A 23,227-nucleotide genomic window follows, 5' to 3' on the forward strand; every position below is an offset into this window, starting at 1 on the left:
AATACAGCAGAAAAAAGAAGCTGGAAAAGGACTCCTTTTGCATACGAGTCAATGGATCGCAGCCATGAAAGTGTCGGACCTCTGTGTGTGAGACCTATACTGCGCTGTGATTGGCCAGTTATGTATTCGGGCTGTGGCTTAAAGGATCAATTCCTCTGGCGCTCTGTTCAATTTGTGCAGTTTCTCTATTGAAGAACACTCCCTGGCTAAAACTAGATTTTGATTTGATTTCACGCATAAAAATCTGTTTACAGGTTCTTGGGAATACCACTGCACATGTGAAACAGGTTGTGTAAAACCTAGTGTGTCTCCGGAGGGAGCTGTGTGAAGTCTGATAATTATTAAATGAAAGTGTCGGTTGTGGCTGAAGTTTGAACAGACCTCTGTAGCCCACTCCCCATGTCTGCCTGATTCTGGAAACTCTGTAGCTTTTACTAGCAAAGCCAAGTCCACGACCAAACTCTTTGTGGTTAAGTCGCATTATGGTCAATGCAGGCGCCGGGTTTTGACAAGGAAGAAGAATGTGTGCACTAAAAGGGATGACATCACTGGTTGCATGGATTTTAATCTTTTTTTTAGGTAAAAAAGGTTAAAAAAATAAACATTGTCAGACTCCATCATTGAGTTATATGTTACAGGGTTGCAATCCTAAATCGGTTAATATTGTGCTGTAGTGATATTTTTACAAAATGTAAATTTAATTGCTTTGCTTCTGCAAGGAAACTGCTCACAGCTCCCACAAACCACAGGGCACACACAGTCCACCTGGAGCATCTGTTTAAATACAACATCCTGGTGAATTTAAATGTCCACAGTGAAGGTAAACGTCACACAGTACTGGAAAAACAAGGGAAGGAAATCTCCCTTAAGCAACAGTAACACTATTTACTCTAAGTTTTAATAGTCCATGAAACGATCAATAGGTGAACGTTTGCTCAGTCATATACATGTCTGCTTAAATAAACACTGTTCTTTTTGTTCTTTTGTTGTTTTTCTCCCTTTGTTGTAAGTGAAAGCACAAAAAGCTGCAAACAGAAAATTAGTTTTTGTTGTGTGCGAAGTGCAAACAATAGCCTAGTAATTTTATTTGTAGCTGTTGACTAATGCAGTGACTAAGATGCATTAAAAGGGTATCTTGACTCATGAGGAAATTACACAAATTGACCTCGGCATTCAACGGCATGGCTCGGCAAGTAGTTTGACTATCTCAAGCACAACATGGGTTAAAATGAGTTTTCATTTGTCACAGCTTTGCAATAAATTAATTTAATCATTCAGTATTACAGGTATTCCTCAACGAACTTGTGTTTTGAGCATCACAAATAGTTTCATTTTTCTTTCTTACTTTTGAATGAAAATCATCAAACTATCCTCGAAATGCACAAGATAGGTCAAAAAATGTACAACGGCAGATTAGGGCCATTGTAGGTTAAAAAAAAAATTACAGAGTGGGGTAATATTCCAAGAATAAAATCTGAATTGATGAAAAGAAACTCAGATATTCTCTGAGATTAAAGTGGTAAATTATTGAGAATAAGACAAAATAGAAAATAGCACAAGTTTATTAGTACAGTTTCTCAAATTTATGATTTGACCCCAAAAAGTGACTCATGTTATTTCATTCATGGCTGAGTGCTTCTTTGCTGTATCTTTGAAATAAATGTATTTTATCATTTAATATTCCCTGCAATGGACTGGCGACCTGTCCAGGGTGTACCCCACCTTTTGCCCGATGTCAGCTGGGATTGGTTCCAGCCCCCCCGCAACCCTGTACGCAGGATAAGCGGTTGATGATGGATGGATGGATGGATGGATTTAATATTGCAGGTATTCATGTCTTGTTTTTGATTACCACAATTTTTATTTTTCCTTTCTTTCAGAACTTTCTGAACAAACATTTGTATTTACACACGGGTCAAAAATGACAAAAATAGTGAAATTCACTATGGAAAGTGATAGCAACGTTTCATATTTGGAAATGTTTGCACTTATTGCGAACAGCTATTCACCTGCCACACTTTTGCACATCTGAAGCATGTAAGTCTTATTTTACAATTGTTTCACCTAAGAAATTATTGGTTTATTTATCCTGAGAAAGTTAACTCTGCATAATATTTAAACATTAGGTTAAGGAGTTAGTGGTGGTTCTCTGGTATAATGTGCTGGATGTTGTCATTTGAGAGGCATGTAAGCACTGAGATGGCAATTTGTGCTGTGATTTTATTTATTTTTTATTTTCTTATATTCGATCACATTCACCACAGTTTGCTAAAATTCAATATCAGTGTTATTGGTTATCAGAAATGTGTGTACACCATCTTTGACAAGGTTACAAATAAACATATTTCAAATATTAAAAGCATTATTGTTTGATCCAAATCACTGCAAAAATAATTATTTCAACAAAATTGTTTTTAATCACACTTGAATACATGGGACATTTTTGAACTATGTGTGTAAACTTGATGTAGTAATACAAGAAAGTAAGAAAGGAAAAATTGTAATAATTATTTGTGGTAATTAAATGCATGATATTTGATGATTACATGTAAAATTAAATGATGAAATAAAGTCAGCCATGCATGTAATAACACAGGTCATTTTGACCCATTAGTTTGGATAGCTTGTGCATCAAAAGGTTAACATTTTAAAACGAGAGAAAATGTTCATTCATAATTAGATTGACTGGACTGCAGTCTCAGAGGAATCAGACGGAGACCCGTAATGAATGTGATCCTGACCCAAGCACAGCCCATTTAAAAAGGATGAACAGAGTGACGGAGAGGAGGAAAGCAGGTTTTGCCATTGCCCACATATGCCCATTATGAGAGTGAGAGTGAGGGCGGACAAAGAAGGGAAAAGATGAGTAGGTGTGTTTGTCTTCACTGCTGCATCAAGCACACAGGAGCAAAAGTACTTGGCTTTTACTTCAAAAACTCCTTTATATTTCTGGCACACTCTACACCCGAGCAAGTCAGATAGCTTTCCTACTGACTGACTCCCTGAGCTTAACTCCCGACCACGGCGGCGGTGCCCCCGCCATCTGGCCAAGATTGAAAAACACTCTGATGATATCGCAAGGGAGTGGTCATGTCTTCAAAATCGGCTATCATTTTTCACAAACAACCGCCTCTGCAGAAACTGAAAGTCTATCCATCTTTAAAATTCCCCAATTCAGTATGAGAGCGTTGGCTGTTCAGAATTCATCTACAGGGTGAATGCTTTGTTTTTCCTAAATAAATTGCCTAAATGCAATGAAGTCCATTTATAGAAGTGTGATAGATGTGCTGGAGGGAAAATCTATCTTATTTTCCCCACCTGTTTCCTGGCAACACAGGGTTTATCCACCTTTTTGGTCCGACATAAACTGATACGACATAAATACAAAGCATTAACCAGGGTACACAGCATGAAAGGCTATCTGAAGATACATGGGTAAAGGATAATCCTGACCACAATGGATTTTAAACCTGTTGTGGATGTCCAAATGATATTATAAGATAAACGGTTGAAATGAAATGACACATTTCCCTACTGTAAGAGGCCATTTTTCACTGGACTCCAAATATAAACAAAATAGAAAAGCAAGCGTAGAACATGACTAACTGATGAAGAGGTGTGTGTATCTGCATATTTTGAGCTGTCAATTCATGTGAGAGTCTACAGAGCAGGTATAACTGTTGAGCACTTAGTTGAGCATTGGTAAATGCTAACATTTGCTAATTAGCACTAAGCACAAATTACAGCTGAGACTGATGGGAATGTCCTTAGCTTTGGAGGTTTTTGGTCATAATCCAAAGTATTGGACAAATCTGAATATCTTAGAGTTTCTTTCACTGATTTAGGCTCATGCCGTACGCCGTTTGAGGACTACTTTTTTTTACCTTGCAATCCTTTTCCATTCCGTCTGAGCGACACTGGTTCTTGAGATAAGGGACAAAACCAGTTTTAGATCTTTATTTTAAATACTACATTCCTTTGAAATTGATATATTTATAGAAAAAGATATCAGCTAACAAACCATGCAAGGGAACAGGTTTTTTATGAAAACACTTTCCATGAAGATTTACATTTATTCACTTCATAAGTTAATTTGTGCCAACTTGGTCAGACCAAAAAGCATGCCATTTTAATTTGATAATTATAACAAGGCTATGAAGTCCTCAAGTATCTAATAATGGTGTTAACGCACTATATACATTTTTGTTCTGATCTCGCACTATTTTGAAAAATCATTCATTTTTAATGTTAGGCACATATAATCGATGTTCTTAGGCAAAAAAAGACATTGTTGCATATAGTTCAGCAAGTGTTTTAATACATAACACTATAAATTGAACAAAGAGTAAAAAACTTTGTGAAAAATATTAGATTAAGAAAACTAACAAATTAAATTTTTAAGATATTTAATTGCAACTGTGTAACTCTAATGTTTCATGTAGTTTCCAGAGTCCTTCCAGTGGTTTTCCTTCCTCCTTCCAATGGCTCACTGGAAGATCAAAGAAAACCGTCAGAGACTAGTAATATATCAATATGTCTCAGTAAAGTTGTTTAAAGGTTCAGTGTCTTGGTTTTAGTGGCATCTGCTGATGAGGGTTTGTTTACCATCATAGTGGATGTCATCAACTGCTCCTTGGAATCTGGCATAGTTCCCTCCTACTTCAATATGCCTTAAGTCACCTCTATCCTCACGAGGCCAGGCTTGATTCTGGAGCATGTCAGTAACTACCGGCTGAACATTCGGTTCCTCAGTAAAATTCTGGAAAAAGCAATTGCCATCCAAGTCCACCAGCATATGTCCAACCATGATCTCTACAGACCCTTTTAATTGGGATTCAGACATCACCATAGCACAGACACCGCCCAAAATCACAAACAACCTATTCACTGCTGCTGACGGACATATCAGCATACTCATCCTCATTGACAGCCTTAGACACAATCTCCTATGCCATTCTCCTTGAAGGCCTATCCCATCGACTTGGTATCACCGGCACAGCTCTCTCCTGGTTTCAGTCTTACCTCTCACAAAGGAAGCAGTTTGTCACTATTGGCAAATCCGGCTCCCACCCAGCTCTGGTTAACCAAGGCGTGCCTAAAGGGTCTGTGCTTGGACCCATCCTCTTCATCATCTACATGCCACCCTATCATCTTCCACTCCTACGCCGATGATACTCACCTCTCAGTACCAAACCATCCACTCACTGGTGATGCTTCGTGCTCAAACACAGTCAAAGTGAATAGACACCATTTCCCAAATGTAACTTTATATGTGAAAATGAAAACTATATTATCATTACTATCTTGTTGCTACTGTTTACAGTCTCCCAGAGGCAAATTCATGCACTGCCGAATTAGCTATTACCTGGATGTATACATGTATGTATATATGTATATGTGTATATAAATAACTGTTCAATAGGCCTATTGTTTTATATTATTCATTTTATGTTACCCTATTCTAATATACATTTAATTATCTGTTAAGTTCTATATATGTAGCATGAAGAGACATGCATGTCCTTTGTTGTATAATGATAAATAAAGTACCTTGATACCTGATTATACTTGATGAGTGAACGTAAGCTAAATGTATTCTTAGAGAGTCTCTCCAGAAGAAAGCAGTATGGTAATCTGCAGGATGCTGTCGGTTTCATTTGTGAACAGTTCCTGCACTCAGGACAACTAATACAGGTGGATGTATTCTACGAGTAAGAAAAGACTTGCAGCCATTATCACAAACGCCAAAAGGTTTGAGTTTATAATAAGAGTCAATATGGCAGATGAAATTGGATCTCTTTGAGAAGTAATTCCACCTCTGGATACGTCTCCTTTTCCTCTGTGAAAACTGCTCTGGGATCCAGCTCTTTCAAAATCAAGAGGACATCATCTTTTCTTAATGATAGGCCATACTATTTCCATTTAGAATACATCCATCTGTATCCATGCAGTTGTCCTGCATGCTTGAAGTGGTAAAAATAAAAGGCCAGTACTCCCCTTACATGTTGGCGTGTACATCGGCCGGTATCAGCAAATCATTACAGTATACATTCTAAATTTCTACAGTGAATAAAAGATACCAGGAGATATAACTGATGTTCACAACATACATGTATGTAACCAGGGGGACAACCATTTTAATTGTTACAGTAAAAAACACTTTAATTATAAAAAATGATTATAAGGTTAATGTAAAGTTACTTACTTAACTTCACACAGTGCTCCCACTACAATCCTCCTTCCTTTCAAACCTCTACAGAACAGAATGTATAAACAAACAATATTTATTGAATAGGATAAGTGAATATTAACTCAAGTGAGCATTTGCTGCAGGCCTTTTTTAAACTGGCTCCACCAGATTTCATATATACATTATATCTATATAAATAATATTTCATAGTATATATATATATATTTATTAAGGCTGGGCATGTTAATGCGTTATTATCGCGTTAACAAATCAATGAATTAACGTGACAATTATTTTATCGCATGTTAATGCAGTTTTTATTATTATTTTGATCACCCACCCAAACAAGCAGCGGAGGGAGGCTTCGGCAAACTACGCTGGATGCAGTGGATAGCTACACACTGCATGCTTCGATAGGCGGAGCCTGATTCGACTGCCAAGCTCACAGTCAAATCTTCGCAGAGCCATTATGAAACGAGGATCATACCATTTTGGCTATAAGGTGGTGCTCAATGTCTGATTTTACACAGAACTACCAAAAAATGTCAAAAGAAAGAAGCTTTTAATAAATCTTTTTAAAGTGCATGAATAAATCCAACATTGTAACCCTAACCCTTAAGGAAGGGGGGTTCAGTGTGCATAGTTTGTGTGTGTTTGTGTGTGTGTGCATGTGGTAGAAGAGGAAGAGAGACAGAGCACCATCTGCGTCGGTGTTCTGCTCAGTTGTTGCTTCATTTATCACCATTGATGAACCACATAAGCGCGATAGGCAGGCGAGCAGAGCAGAGAAAAAAAGGTCAACAATAAGCCTCAGTATAGCTGGAAATGTAAGTTAGTATAAGTTACAGTGACTGATGAATAGAGACTGCAGCTTCTTAAGATTAAAGCAGAGCTACCGTGTGTGCCCACCCCAAAAGTCATGGTACGGTATGCCAAAGAGTAAAATGTCAAAGTACCAGTGAGTACCGGCCCACTTAAAGCACTTCAGTTTATTTTCACTAATTACATATCCAAGCTTCTTGAGCACTATTACTAAATCAGCACAGGTAATGTCCAGTTCAGAGCGAAGTCCAATGAGCTGATCCATACTGTGGTGTTGTGCTGGGAGCAGCTGTGCTGTGTTTCCTGAAATGTCATGTTAATTCCCATTTTTTGTAAATATTGCTGTTTCTCTTTTGTAGACCATGAACAATAAATAATAAATAAATTCACTAAACTGCGGATCCTCTCTCTGACCCAAATTCTTTGACCGGAATCATAACCATATCTGTTGACAATGCCTTCCATAGTAACTTGTCTGCTAGCAAGGCTAGGAACAAGACTGTGCTTGAACCTCTTCTAATGTTAAATTCTTATTCAGAGAACCCTCATTGAAGATATTACCATACATAATTCGATCACTTTCCAGCATTAATGCATTGGTGAGTCAGAAAGCAACAGGACTAATGTCTTGGTTTGTTTCTGAATGCAAACATAGAAACCATCCATTACTGTTGTGTTCAATAACAACTAAGAGATAAAGATACTCTCACCTCCACCAGCTTGACGATGTTGACATGGTCCAGTTTTTTAAGGATGGCAATCTCTTGGTAAACTCTCTCCAGGGGACCTAAGATTTTGGGCTGCTCTCCTTGTGCTGCCTTGGGTCCTCTTGGGGGTGGGCGACCTGCAGACCGCCACACACACAGCTTTACTAAATAATTAATTTGATCATGATTCATCCTGACAGGGAGTCAGATACAGATTTTTCTCTACTGTGTTCAAATTTGAGCAACTGGAAAATTACAATGAGACAAATTTGAGTGATCATATAACGTGATGACAGCCATAAAAGCAATATACACAGGGTCAGACACAGTGACTTAAATGTGCCTCTCTTTCTGCCTACCTTTCCTGTCCACATACTGTACCTCATGCGTATGTACTTGCCATCACAGTCACCCTTCCACCTCCCAGAGTACCAACTCTGCTTGGGTTGTTCCATTTCTATAGTATAGTTTTACATAATAGTTTTTTATCTGTACTTTTTTTCTGATGTAAGCTATAATTTCTCAATCTTCTCGTTTTGAATGTAAGTTTGTTGTATGTAAGTTTGTTGTTCCAACATACAGCATATCATGTTATCATAATGTTATGAGAATGTTTTCTTGAATGTTTTCATGAGATATGTTGGTATTTGTGAAATACAAGAACTTTTTTGTGAATGTTTTGTAAAGTTTCTTGTATAAATGGAATTACACTCTGTTCTTGTGTTTTCTGATGGCAAGGTGTAAAATAAACAAACAAAAAAACCCCCAACTATGCCTCAACAAGCCTGACTACTCAAATGGTTATGTTTAGGTTATAGATGCTAACAGCTAGCAGGACTTATAACAGCAGAGCATTTTCTCCTTCTTTGGAATCAACCACCTCTTGTGATTAGGGATAATATTGCTCTGGAAGTTTGCAAAAAAACTAAAAAGGAAGTTTCTAAATGTCATTAGATCAACTGTTATCTAGCTAGTTCAAATTTAACATAATATGGAAACTTCAATGGCCAGACAAAACAACATTTTAAGAGAAAGGGGTCTTGAATTTGAACTAACAAACACTGCTACAAAAGCTGGTTATATGAAGTTACATGCTAATTAGGAACATTTGTCAGCCACCTATATTCTCTAAATGTCCATCATGTTGGAGAGTTTTGTAACTGCTGTTCCTCTTTCTCTATGAAATGTGTCGTTGATTGTGTTTTGGCACTTTGTCACCTTTTTGAAACCTCTTCCCCTTTACATGCAAAATCATTTTTGCAATGACAGAAGGTGTCCAGCGGCCGAATCTGGTATTAGATGAAGGTTTTTGGGCTAGTTTACAATAACAAACCGTCATTGCATTTAGGTTGTGAATGCCCAGGAATCATGTTCGATTGTTTGACAACTCATTATTGATTTGACAACTCATTGTTGACAGTTAAATCCGGGTAGGTCATTTTTCGCAAATGTCTTGTTCAGTTGCATAAAAAGAATAGAACAGGACTTACGTGGAAAACCACACTGCTTCATTAACTTCTTCTTGGACACCACCTTCATGGCCTAGGAGAACATAAAAATAATTTTGATCATACAGTGTGTTCACATACAGCTAGTATTAACAGTAAAGTGAAGCCTAAAGAACCAGTCATTTCACAAAGAAAATAAAACTACACCTGCAAGCAGGTTTACTAATAAAATAAAATAAACATTTAGTTAGATGTAATGTAAATGGTACATGAAAACAAATAATACAATGAAACACACTGAAGATTTGAGTAGAAACATCATTGCTGATACAACCTTTAGCAAGAAAGTAGATTTTCATTCACTGTATGTCAGCCATTTCTCCAAAATGCTAGTACTACTATTCTGTCAGAATGTCAATGTGATTTCATTAATCACTAATTCATGTTCGGGTGGAATATTTTCTACTACTTCAAAAAGTTTCAATGCTGTAAAGCTCTGTAATTTCTTTTTTGGAAACAGACATCGCCATGGCTATGAAAGCAAAACTTCCCCTGTACAGTTTCCATGATGTGCTGCCTGTGTGTGTGTGTGTGTGTGTGTGTGTGTGTGTGTGTGTGTGTATGTATGTATATGGACTTGTGTGAGTCACAACCATACCAGAACTCATTACAGAATCAGGGTTGATGTTGGAACTCCAGTAAATACCTGCCATCTGAAAAGCTAAATTCTGACTATGTTGGTAGGTGTAGGTGCTTCATCGCAGTTTCACTCATGGTAAATGTATTTTACCATGAGTGAAAAGAGACAATCAAGAGTTAATGTGAGTTCACTTAAAGAACAGGGGCTGTATTACAGCAACTTCCTAAATTAAAACTTCCTATCTTAAGTGTTTCTTAACCATGGTAATTAGGGTTAGGACCTAAAAAATAGGCCAAAAAAGCCACTACAGATGAAAAGTTTAATTGCAAATGGGCATCATGCAAATACAACTCTTACCAATCTTAAGGCTTGTGAGTGAAAATCCTATATAAATTATACTTTATAATTATGTTGACATAATCCTGTTTGCAATTCAATATGATATATATAAATAATAAATAAAATAAATTATATATAATTTACATCAAATAGCCTAACGTATCATCATTCGTTTAAAGTGACTATTGATGCTACTGTATAACTCTACAATATCACTATGAGAAAATGACTTAAATGATGCACTAATTGAAGGTCAATTTGTCTCTGTATATAATAAGGTCAGCTGGAACAGCTATAAGTGTAATCTTTTGGATGCCTTAGCGCGCCAGGCCCTTGGGAGAGAGTGCCAGTGTGCTGGCAGAGGAAGATTAATGGCTGTCGTTGTTAAGATTACCACGGACTCTGCTCTGTAAATGTGAAACTTGGTAGAGGAACTCCGTAGACAGATACACTGATCCGACACTTTTACCTTTATTTCTCTGCTGACACTGTTAAAAATGACAGACTTTCTTCATGGTTCTCCAAAAGCAGGACCTCAGTATCTGCACTCTTTTTACTCTTCAATGTCATTTTTATGAATGATCTCTTCCTGACATATGGGGCAGGACCCATAGCCTTTAGGTATTTTTAGGGCATTAATTATGCTAATTTACCATTCTCATGAACACATGCTCAATTACACACAGGAGGCATTCATGATGTTCATGAGGTTCTTTATCTCAAGTTAGCAGCGTTTGCTGATTCTAACGTGGTGTGAGGAGTCCACCGTGCAAAAAAATTGGAAGAGAAATTTAACATAAGAACATTAAAATGTTATTGCATGAGGACCAACATTCCTATCCTAACTTAAGATAGAAAAAGTGTATTACACAAACATCCTAACTTCCCAAAATCTTACATTTATACTCCCAACTTTAGGATAACCATTAAGCTGTCCTAAATTTCTCTTTTGCACCGAGGTAGCGTATGCTAACTTGTTAAATCCGTATGACTAGGCCTACTCTTTTATTGCTTTTAGAAAACCAACAGAATATCAAAAGGTGGAACTTATTTACTGAGAGGGTTATGGCAGAGTTGTGTTGCAGTTTGGTGACAAAACCTTTCCCCAGCATTGGCAACAAGGCTGGATTAACCTCCTAGATAAGATGTGGACGCCCTTGATCTATTGTATGACAGTTTGTTAGTGGTAATTTGAGTAAGACAGTTTTCTATTTCTATTTATACATTTAGATTTTGACCCGTGGCACTTGAATCCTATGCGGAAATGGCAGACTTTGCCACTGACAAAAATAAATAGTATTACAAACAGAATTTGATTTTGTTCAAATATATTATAACTTTACGGCATTGACAAAAATAATTAAGACAAATACATCTATACATTTAAAAACAAATTCAAGTGACTGGTTACCCCGCAGAGTAAAACAGGAAAAAAAAAATCCTTAAATCTTTACACACAGGCATGATGACATATTGATATTTTTTGTATATATTGGATTTTATATTCTTTAAATTTTTTCGTTTCATGAAAACAAAGTCCCAGAATACTGTCTCTTTAACGAGAAGTAAAGACTGCTCCTGCTTCTGAGAGCAAATACCTGCTAATAATTAGCTTTTTATATTCATTGCTCATCTAATTTGAAATGAGATGAGTGAATGCTGCAAGAAATTACATTTACTTTGGGCCCCTGGGGCTCATAAACAGCCTGCTTGATTGGCAGGCATCGCAACTGGATGCCTGCCAATCAAGTTGTGAGCATGGTAATTAGATGCCATAGGACACCACAACAAAAACATGCACTATTCAAAAACCTTCAGTAATCTGCTGCTAAAAACTGGTTTCCAACACTCACTTGGACAAGATAACATTGGTTGGAGTTAGTCATCATATTTCTTTATTTTTATCCTGTGGCTGTCAAGTCGAGGACTGTGGCATTTTCATCTTAAAACTGACCACTTTATTTTTATCATAAAATATTGATCTTAGTATTCATCAGTGCTTTTCTTAATCTAAAACTAAGTAATTTCAAGACAGTAATTTTTAGCAGACATTCACTGGCTTATTCTATCTTTTAAAAAAAAAGTGTTTTAAAAGATTATATTTTTGCATACTGTACGTGGGCTCCTGCTGTGGATGCTCCACACGTTTTGTGTGGGAACCAATTCAGATTGCCAGGAAATAGAATCACCCTTCCATGCTGTCATTACTCATCTCCTCTTTTCCTGATCCCTGTCATTGTTATTTCAGACATGTTTGTCATTTGAGCCAGCCTGCAATAACCTGCAGTCTGTCCCGGAAGGTAACATTTTCCACCAGTGTCAACAATCAGAATCAAATGTGAGAACGCTTCCACACAAAGCAGAGACAGAGATGCAAACTAGAAAACTAAATGTAGACATATGCGCAGCAAAAGTAAAAGCTTTCTATGTGTATGCGCATACACAAATCCTGGAGGCAGATGGGACAGACTAAAGAAGAAGAAAGATAAAATTACTTCTTTCAGACTGGGTGACTGACAAGACGAAATTCTCTGAGGCTTATGCTGCAACACTAGAAAAGCAGTTTATATATGAATATGTTTTGCTGAGTCCTTTAAAAAAGGGAAATGTTTTTTGAACGTCAACATTATTTTCCAGCATGGTAAGAGCTTGATGCATGTACCGCACACTAGTTGTAAGGAGGTCAGGGTGGATGGTGGGTGTACAAAGCAGAGGACTGGTCAGGTTTTTTTCCAAATGTGGTGCAAATGTTTTAGCAATTGACCAGAAAATCTGAAAAAGAAAATGTTAATTAACATGTTACTGTTATGTGAATATTAAAAGTTGGAGCAGAAACTTGAGTGACAAATAAGTCATATGCTTCATGAACGTTATTATTTATTCACCAAGTCTATTTCCAATGTGCTTTGTTGCACTTAGTTTTAAATGTTTTCCACACCAGCCAGGTGTGAAAAGGTATTTGCAATATTTACTATGAAGTTACTTTTTTCTTCTTAATCTTCTTTCCACTGTGGTTTTAAATGTGCACATTTAGAAAAACGTGCACATTTAAAAGCTAATGAATGGAAATGCACTTACACAGAAAACATTCCATCTTGCAAATGGCTGCATTTACAGATACAAATACAATGTAGCAGGCAGTTTATAATCTCTCATGAAGCTGCGTTGCATGAGAGGATATTTGCATTAAGATGAGCTTTTCTCATCTTTCCTCTGTAGTGCCACAGGGTGCCTTTTAAATTTCTGGAGCTCAGCAGAGTGCCTCTTTACGGCTATGGAAAGATTGTGATCTCAATCAAATATTTATGTGTAAACACATTGTGTCTCAAGTCACTGTTCACTTAAAGTAGCCAATATTATACGAAGACACAAATCTTTCCCTGACTTTAACCAAGTAACGCTTTTTTTAAATATCTGTTCGATCAAAACGTTAGTACAGTGTGCAGATCTTTTGTTTGATTCATGCTTCAACGTTACCATAAAAGCTTTAATCATGCTTTAGTTGACAAGCAAATATTGTAAGAAAACTGAAAACTTAAAGAGGTGGAATTATGCTTTTTGGATTTTTCCCTCTCCTTTATTGAGTTATATACCTTTTTTTGTGCATGTAATAGATTTGCAAAGTGAAAAAGCCCAAAGTCCAGTCCAAAGGCAGTTCCCATCTCCCACAGAAAACTCTGCTCTGAACTGCCTGAAAACAGCTCATTTGTAGTCCAGCCGTCTCCCTGTGACGTCACAGGGATGAAAGCTAAATGCGCCTCATATAATATATACGCTCGCCAATCGGCGACTCCAACACGCCCTCAAAAACACTGGTGAAAAAACACTGAGCTGCAGCACACACCTCTCCTCTCCCTTCCAAACACTAGCTACCCTCCAGGCAGTCAGTGGACATAAAGTTGTTACTGTGATGTAGAGACAGAGCTCAATTAAAACTTTATGGATGAAAGATACTTTTGTTACAGATTAATAACTCACCACTCTGAAACTCTTGCTCCAGTCCATGTTGCCAAGCTGGTCGGCAACATGTAGCCTACAGCTGAATCGAAGCTGTTTACCGGCTTCTCACTGACCCGCCCTTCTCTGCTTCTGATTGGTTACTAGTCCTTAACTAGGAACTGCGCATGTGCAACTCCCAATAAAGATCATTTAGAGACGTATCACTCCATAGCTAAAACGAAGCCTTCAACACAGGGTAAAAAGAGGAGCAGCAGCAATGTGCAGTATGACAAAAATATGGTGTTTTTTGAAAATTAAACCATGTAAACCTGTTCTGGTGCAACCCTAAAATCCCAGCTGACATTGGACAGGCGGCCAGTCCATCACAGGGCTGCTGCATGTCATTATTTAAAGCGGCACTGTAATTATTTCACTCCAGAGGGAAAGCTTATATAAGCACTCCCTTGCTATAATATTTGACTCATCTTATAGGCTCGCCTGTGTCCTTACATAACTCCTGTTGTTTACCACTCTGCATCAGCCCAATTACAAGCTCGCATTTTAATATTGGGTTGTGTTGAACTCCGAGCTCCAACTGGCTCCAGTTCAAAAGTACATCTTAAACCCATCCAGAGTTGGCAAGTTAAATCGACATGACTCATCCAAACACTTTCATTGTTGTCACTGCACAGGGCAGCTTAGTTATGTTGAAACATAAGACGGCTTAAATTCAGAGGGGCCGAGTTGGCCAAGCTTTTACAGGAACAAATCACCTTGATTGAAACAACTAAAATGACTTCATGTAGCCACATATCCAGATTCCCCCTTGAACTGACATCAGCAGCATGCTTTGAAGATAATAAAATATTGGATGCACTTTCAGAGGCACCAGAAGCCTCTTTCATTTCCAAGTTTCTTCCAAGGCAATTGATGCAATTTGAGGGGATGAAACTCACAGCTAGGCAACAAAGTGGAAGAAAAAAATCAATAGCACTGGTGAGATCCTGTAAAGCTCGTCTGTCTAGACAATAGAGGCTGAGAGGCTTGATGGAAACTCAAAGGAGAACTGTGGCAGCGTGGCAGAGGGACTGCATTACAGTTGTTATTTAGAAATCAGAAGGAAGTTTCTGAAATGTAAAATGATTGCATTGACTTACATAGTGTTTGTCATCATCCTCATTGTAGGCAAGTTTGACCACACCATAGGAGCCCTGCAAAACAACAACAAAGAGATTTATTTTCTGTGGACCTACTTGTTCATTGCAACCCATTATTAAAATGATGATTCAAAGCTATACCCACATTTTGTGGTTCAGCTCCACATTAAAACAAAGTGGTTCATCAACAAAACTTGTGAGGGAGTCTGTTAAGATTCATAAAGCATCACTTTGAGAGCAGACGGCAGCACCATACTGACAGAATGTTTTGAAGGCAGAATCGTTTCTATTCAAACACAACATTTTTAGTCTTTGGCAGCACAGAATGGCTCCTCCCACACACACTGCCCCAGGATGTGTGTTTACCATCATAATCCTTTTCTCCTTGGACACTTTCTTCTCTGATAAGAGCAAACAAGTAATAAAACTGATGGAAAAACTGATCAAACACTCACATAAATGAAATGAGTGCATTATAATCGCGTTTGACGTACAGCCAAAATATGCCAGCTGGCTGATCATAAATGACACTGGATTTGTTTGTCCTTAGAATAAATTGGTCTTATGGACAGACAAAAATCCATTTGTGGGCTTTAGTGACAAATAAGTGCACAAATGAGTGTGAGTTCTTTCAAATTTATGTAACAAAGTTTAAGAAATGTTCTAACAATGGCCCTGCTTCAAAATGAAAACCATCCATGTGTCCTATGTAGATTATTAGCCAGTGTTTCATAATAACATTCTCTATGTTTTCTACACAAGTGGTTTGATACCATTTCTAAATGTCGATCTGATGATATTTTTTTCCTCTTTAATGTCTACTACTTTAATATCTAACAATATTACAAGTGTTAATAAGCCCTTTAAGTTAAGTTATGTGTTTTTACCTCTGTTGCCTGCACAGCAACTTATTAATAATTAGTACATATAGTAAATATTACTATAAACGTATTGATCTCGAAGCAGTAGCTTGTGGCTTAAAAAAAATAATAGTAATGGGGAGCCAGGGTGAGGGGGTAATATTCTGAGAAAAAACTCAAAATTCACAAGATAGAATTCACAAATTTATGATAAAAAAAATTCATATTCACTTGAGATTATAAATTGATACATTTGTGAGAAATTGGTTTGTTATTTAGTGGATGAATTGAATGCACACGCTGCGCTCAAGTGAACTTTTTAAGCTCAAGCACCCACAACCCTCTGAGTCCAACTAGCGCAGTGCAGCTTGTAGGCTATCCCCCTTGGCCATGCTGGAAAGGTAACGGCAATTTCACCCTCCCCCAGGGCTTCATTTGTTGAATCCCACACCTCCTTTGTCACTATCAAAATCTGCAAGCCCCACATATATGCCTACCAGTAGATGCACTGCATGCTGGCTTAATACTGTTTGGTGTCTAAATATTTTGGCTTGTGATTACTTTAAGCCCCATAGCTAAGTGGGCACTGTGAAATGGTGAAATGAGTCGGTCCAAATTAGGGGGTGCGTGTTTAAGCGGCGCTGTACGTAGTACTGAAACAGAGCCGAGGAGATTGAAAGACAGAACATGTCACTTGGTTTGGTTTCTTAGCATGCTTTCTTTTTGTGGTTATAAAAAGAACTTTTGGCCCTAATTCCATTTCCCCCCATTGTAGCAATCTACAGTTTTGTTTAATTCAGTTTTAACAGTTTGCACCTCGGCATTGTCTAACATGCTGCAGGCCCTGTGGATTTTTGATACCTCCTGATTTACAAACAAAGCACTGCCCTCCCCTGAAGTTGAACATGGGTCCCCCTTCGTGCCACAACAATTGACTTTACCCTTGGACCTAGCTGGTTATACAGCTGTGGTTAATCTCAAAGAATTTCAGTTTCTTTAAAATAATAAATAAAAATAATTGAGTTTTATCTTGTTAATTTAAAAGAGTTTTTTTGACTTGCAATTCAACCATTTCGCTTTTTATTTCCTCCTCCTAATGATATCCAATCTAGTGTTTTTTGTCACACAGACATTTCTATTTCGTTGGCCATGGTGGGGCTCTCATAATGGCAATGTTGGTCTGTTGGTCCAGAATGAAATATCTCTATTAGATGGATTGCCATAAAAATGTGTAAAGACATTCATAGTCCCCAAAGGACTTTGCTGATCCTCTGACTTTTCATCTGGCACCACCACGATGACTAACATGCTAAACAAAGATTGTGGACATATACCTGCTAACCATCAACCACCATTGTCACTGTGAGCATGTTAACATGCTGATGTTAGCATTTAGCTCAAAGCACTGCTGGCCTAAGTACGGCCTCACAGAGCTGCTGAGTATGAGACACTCTTTTTGATAGTAGGATATCAAATGCTTTTAGAATAGGATTACTTGAGCAGGTACAAAGGTAGATATAGCCAACAATGCAGACAATTGTAGGATAAACGATGAAATAACATTACTGGATTGTTTTGAACTAGCTAGTTTTCAAGTGTGTATAGGCAAAGCTTACTATACAGTGGATGGATAGGTGGTGTTGGACTCAACAGTTCCAAAAATCAAACCTTCCTGTCTACATTAAATTACATTACACTTTTGCAAGCCATATGATAAAGAAAACTCACAAGTTTTATTGTGCAAATGGTGTGAATGTGTTTGGACTCATGGCATTTTGTCTCTTACCAAATAAAAGGTAAATCTTCTCAAACCGAAATTGAGCAGAGGCAAATGGCAGAAAACCAACCAACTCACCTTTCCAATCTCACTCTTTAGTTTATACTGGTTCAACTGGATACAGTCCTGTCAAGAGAAAGGGTGGGGACATGAGGAACTAAATCATCAATCCAGACATGAGAGAATGCTTTCATCATCTAAAGCGAAGAGAAACAGGACCGTCTTTGGTACAGGAACAAAATGTTCTGTGTGTGTATGTGTGTGTGTGTGTATATGTGTTGAAAAGTAATTTATTTCTGAGATGTAGGTAACGATGCAGTCTGTAGTTTCTGTTTACTGTCTGCAAATCCATTAGAGTGCTACTGCTTAAATGGCTGATTTGCAATTCCATAGCAACCACTGCAACAGCACAGAGTCAGCCAGGGGCACAGCAGAGAGCAGACCACAGCAGGACAGGGAGGGAGGTTTGGTGGTGGGGAGAATTTCACGGGGGTGGGCAGAGGGGGGTGCATAGATAAGCAAAGTCAATGAGCAGAAAGTGAGCAATGATATAAGCGTGAAAAAGGAGATGGAACTGTGGAGAAAATGGATTGAAAGCAGTTCTGTCACTACAGTTGAGGGGGGCGATGGCTTAGTGTGTGTGAGCCGGACCAGCGCCTGAGGCTTGATACTGGAAAGTGTTTATGGGATGAGAAGAGGTAGGAGAGAACACAGATGTAACAAAATGGAAAGTACCGCACAAACTCATGGTGTAGGCCAAGATTTCATTCGCCAACAGGCAAGGTATTTTAGAAAATACAACATTATATAGTGGGTTACATAATATACTGGTTATGTAGCTCGCACTGAACATTGCTGTTGGTGCTGCAGGAGAGGTGAGGATTGTGCACTGGAGGGTTATGCGCTGTATGGTACGATGGTGTGAAGTACTGTGGGCAGCGATTATGACAAAGAGTGAGAGGTAGAATAAAAGATGGGGCTTTGGTAGTTGAAGTAAGCAATGGAACTTTGAAAAGGATTGCGATGATTGGTTGAAGAGAGATAAAGAGAGTAAAGAAAATAGGGCGGTGAAGGATAAAGGAAAAAGGCAAATGAGGAGAATCCAAAGAAAAGAGCAGTAGGAGGGATTGTCTGAGGGGACTTCTACTGGGTTCATAGTTTGCCGGCACATGCTCAGTAGGCGCTGCACTGCAGTTAATACTCTGTCATGATTGATGGATAATGACGGCCATGTAGAAAGCCTTAAATACATCTGCCACACACGCACATGCACACATACATGAATCAAATTCAAATGCCACAGTAAATCTTTAGAAGGCACTTTCGGTCATACTGTCACACCAGACTACTACTTTACATTAACCATACAGACCGCTGTCTTCCCTCAGTTTGCAACACAGCCACCTCTCCTCGTTTCCCTCCACATCTCACTTTGTCCTCCTTGTCTGATGTGTACCAAACTCTCCACATTTCACCATCCATTACTCAACAACCGATCTATATCAGTGCATAACAAATAGATCACTGCCACTGTGCTATTCGCAATCAATGACCATGCATGATGAATAATGATCGTGCCTGCCTGAGGAAGTATGTAACAAAAAGGGAACTTTTGTTTGATAGTATTAAAGCCTGTAAATGCAAATCATTTCCTCAACCTGTCATTTTAAAATCAATATTGACAGAATGGTATTGTAGCTATAACTAAATGAGACCATTGCAGAAGAAGATGGTTTATTCTGTTATTCTATAGGCCCTTGCATCTGATGCAAATGGAAGAAATCTGCAGAATTAACAAGGCACAAGAAAGGATGATCAACTAAAGGACTGCCTCACCTTTTTAAAAATGAAATATTAAATGAACATAGATCTTTATGTGACCACTATCGAGTATAATACTGCTGTAATTTAAGGATTGAGATAAGCACATCATTTACTGTACTAATATACTGTGAAGACAAAGGGAGAGTAACATTTATCTTTGCTCAAGCTTCTGCCAAAGTTACTAATTTTCACATTTCTTCTGCTGCTAATTTTAATATACGGTAAGTCAGCCATAACAGATACAAGACTGTGTGAACTTTCTAGAAGAAACTTGCAAAAGAGATTAATTGAGGCAAGCTCTAATAGTAAACACTCACAATTCACACATTCAATTCACACTCAGAAGCGTTCAGTTATCCTGTTAATGGACATTTAGTTGTGTGTCAGGTCATTATACAGCTTACTATTCATGTTAGTGTTGGTTGTATTTTCTATTTTTGCTGCGGCATCCTTCAGACATCTACTTAGTGCTTTGATTTAGTTTCCTCTCTGAATTGGATAAATCTAAGTGTTTTACCTTTATTTGCCCTCATTCTCAGCACCCATCTGACCACACCGGAATGAAGATTACTAATGGTGATTGTGAAAAAGAGATAGCCTCTTTTTGGTATCTTCCAGACTTAAACTACAAATGTTCTCTCTGTGTTTCCTTGCTGAGCAGCAGTGGCATATGGAATCTACGTACTAAAAATATTTCATTTCTCAGACTGCTGAAGCTGAAGTTACGTTAGCTAACACATGCTAGCTAGCTGTAAAATCAACGTAATATTTTTATGTTAGATAGACTAACACCGGTAGCTAGCTTCATTACAACAGCAACCATCATGCTGAAGCAGGGACATCAAGCAGCAAATTGTTTTATTTTATGGCTTTCTGCCTTGGTATTTGGTCTTTAATGCCCTCAAAAAATTGACAACACCAAAGACGGCTTTGCCCCTAAAATGGTGTAATTCCAGGTGTGTTACCTACAATTTAATAAGGTTTTGGGATTATTATTTTACACAAAACAGAGTGAAAGAAATTCGATGAGAATGTCAGGAGTGAGAAGGCAAAGAAGAGTTTCCTGCAACACAGAGAGAAAATAAAAGGAGCAAGACACTTGTGCTTTACTTAAACCATTAAATAAGCTATATACATAGTATGATCATCTGGCTTAGTACAGGACTTCCCAGATTGCCAGGGAGAACATTATTGGGGTTACATGTGATTCTAGTAATTCTGATACATCTTCCCATTTACCTGTTGTTATATTAAGGGGTATATGTATTATTTTAGTTTTAATTAATACTATTTTATTGCCTATTTGTCAGTGGGTTGTAACTTCACATAAAAGTGATCAATTCACCTGCTTTATCACAGCCACTATGCTGCTTCCTATATCCTATTTTTCTGTGAAATCTATTGGTTTATGTAGGCTGTGACGCTCATGCGAGCTCCCATACTACATGGCTAGAGTCCACTAACGCCAAAAAACGCAACACAAACTACAAGTTAGGATAAAAACAAATCCTCGTAGGGCAAAAACTTGGTCAATATCGTAAAGGCGTTTGAGTCATGAAGAGACATCCAGTTTGTTTTGGATATAAAAACGACTGAGAGTTGGTTTTCATCCTATTGGACAAGTAAGCTAACATTACTGCAAATGTTCTCTCTTGTTCACCGGTCTCAAACATAATGATGCAGGATAGCAATACTGAGTCTAGCTTACTAACCGTTTTCATTATCATCCAATACATTGCTGACTTTGCCGAGCCTCTCCGGTGCAAGACACACACATAGTTCCTAAAAAAAGTGCAGGCTATCTAATGCTGACGTATCATGTAGGTTAATGCAGTTAATGTAGTATTATTATGCAACGAACGTGGATTAGTTCAACGTAAAGCTGATAAAAATATTACTGTAACATTTCAGTGAGAGTTTACTTGAGTTTCCAGCATTTTGTGTGGAAAGGTAGTGGTTGCAATCTGAAACCTCACCACTAGAGGCAACTGACAACTACACATGGAAACATACAGTCTATGGGAAACAGTGAACAAACTCAAAATGTCAGTCATAACTGATATTTGTGCAAGCAAGAAATGTGTCCATCTCTCTCTCCGCTGTGTCATACTGTAGATCCAGTGAGAGTTCTCTTTATGGTTCAGTGCAAGAGCTGCAACTCCATTTTCAGACAGTACACAATGACAGGTCTGCTAGTCCGTTAAATTCAGAGGGGTTCCACATCCTGGCAGATGTCATGAATTTTTAATGTTCACTCTGAACTGGAGTAAAGTAAAAAAAGAAAAAAATGTTATATAAATAATGAAACTCATCATTATTGATAAGCGATAATTTATAATGATAATTTACAAGTGTCTCCACATGGACAGTAAGGGGTTTAAACTAATAGTTCAATATTTTGGCAAATATCCTTGACATTAACTGTCTTGCTGAGAGTTAGAAGATCAATATCTCTCTAAATATGCTAAATATAAAGCTACCGCCAACAGACAGTTAGCATTGCTTAGCACACAACCTGGCCTGGCTTTGTCCAAAGGTAACAAAATCCACCTACCAGCAGCTCTAAAGTTAGGTAATTATCGCATTATATCTCATTTGTGTATTTCACACAAAAACCCAAATGTAAAAACTATAGAGGTTATAGAGGAGATTGCATGGCTATTTATTTATTTTTTTTACCACATGCAGTGACGTCCAGGAATGTCCGCTGGTTGCCTGGCAATCTCACAGTGCTGTTGTTAATTAGTGAGCTTTAGAGATGCTGGTCGGTGGAGTTTGTTATATGTGGACAGAGGAAGTCTAGCTTCTCCCCATTTCCAGTCTTCATGCAAAGCTAAGCTAAATGCCTCCAGTCTCTACCCTAACATTTTACATAAAGACATGAGTGACTATTCCTTTAAGGTGCTACAGGCATGAGTGACTAAAAACTAACCCCAAAACAATATTTTAGAGAATCTAAATGCCAAATGTAGGTTATAGGCTGCATCCAGTGCACCTCTAGTTTTAATCTGGTGTGTCCATTACTGTGGGTCTCTCAGCTCACTCTTGCCTCCCTGAAACCCAGGAAAGCAGACAAAGAAGCAGGTGATTTTCTTTACTTTATGTGCAGTTAAAAATGTACATTTCCAACATAACAGCCAGCAAGGGAAATGCATTTACCAAGCCTAGGGATGCGATGGAGGTCTCTAATTTCTGACAACCTACAACAGCATACATTTAAAGTTATAGTGTGTAAAATACAATAGAAAATGTATTTTTTTAAATCATTTATACAGACATGCACACACGGGAAAACAAGTAGAAATGCTCACCATGGCAAATCATTAGCTGCTCCCACCCCCAACCCTCACTTCTTTCCAGAATGTATTTCATATCTGTCTGATGAAACAGTTAAAATGACTCTTGTCAAAGCAAACATCAGAACACACACGCTCTCATGTGCCATTACAACACATCTGTTCACAGTGCGGAGTACAGAGTATTATATAGGTTGCACATCCATGTCAGAAGCTGGGAAAATTATG

The 23,227-nt window shown here is 37.9% G+C and overlaps 1 protein-coding gene across 4 annotated transcripts in view; it reads right to left on the minus strand.

Annotated features, from left to right (window-relative positions):
- The window catches only part of camkk1a (calcium/calmodulin-dependent protein kinase kinase 1, alpha a), a 70,269-nt gene that overhangs the window by 19,571 nt on the left and 27,471 nt on the right, over positions 1-23,227 (minus strand). For 3 of the 4 annotated variants that reach the window (XM_038707488.1, XM_038707487.1, XM_038707490.1), the window contains exons 3-6: positions 17,958-18,005; positions 15,243-15,296; positions 9,210-9,261; positions 7,723-7,856 (exon numbers count right to left, since the gene is read on the minus strand). In XM_038707488.1, the coding sequence (XP_038563416.1) occupies positions 7,723-7,856; positions 9,210-9,261; positions 15,243-15,296; positions 17,958-18,005 (288 nt within the window). The remainder of the gene's footprint in view (positions 1-7,722; positions 7,857-9,209; positions 9,262-15,242; positions 15,297-17,957; positions 18,006-23,227) is intronic. The other variant, XM_038707489.1, reaches the window with a different exon arrangement.

This window comes from Micropterus salmoides, unplaced genomic scaffold, assembly GCF_014851395.1.
Source record: "Micropterus salmoides isolate LMB-PRFRI ecotype aquatic unplaced genomic scaffold, ASM1485139v1 Ms_hic_scaffold_9, whole genome shotgun sequence".
NCBI lineage: Eukaryota > Metazoa > Chordata > Actinopteri > Centrarchiformes > Centrarchidae > Micropterus > Micropterus salmoides.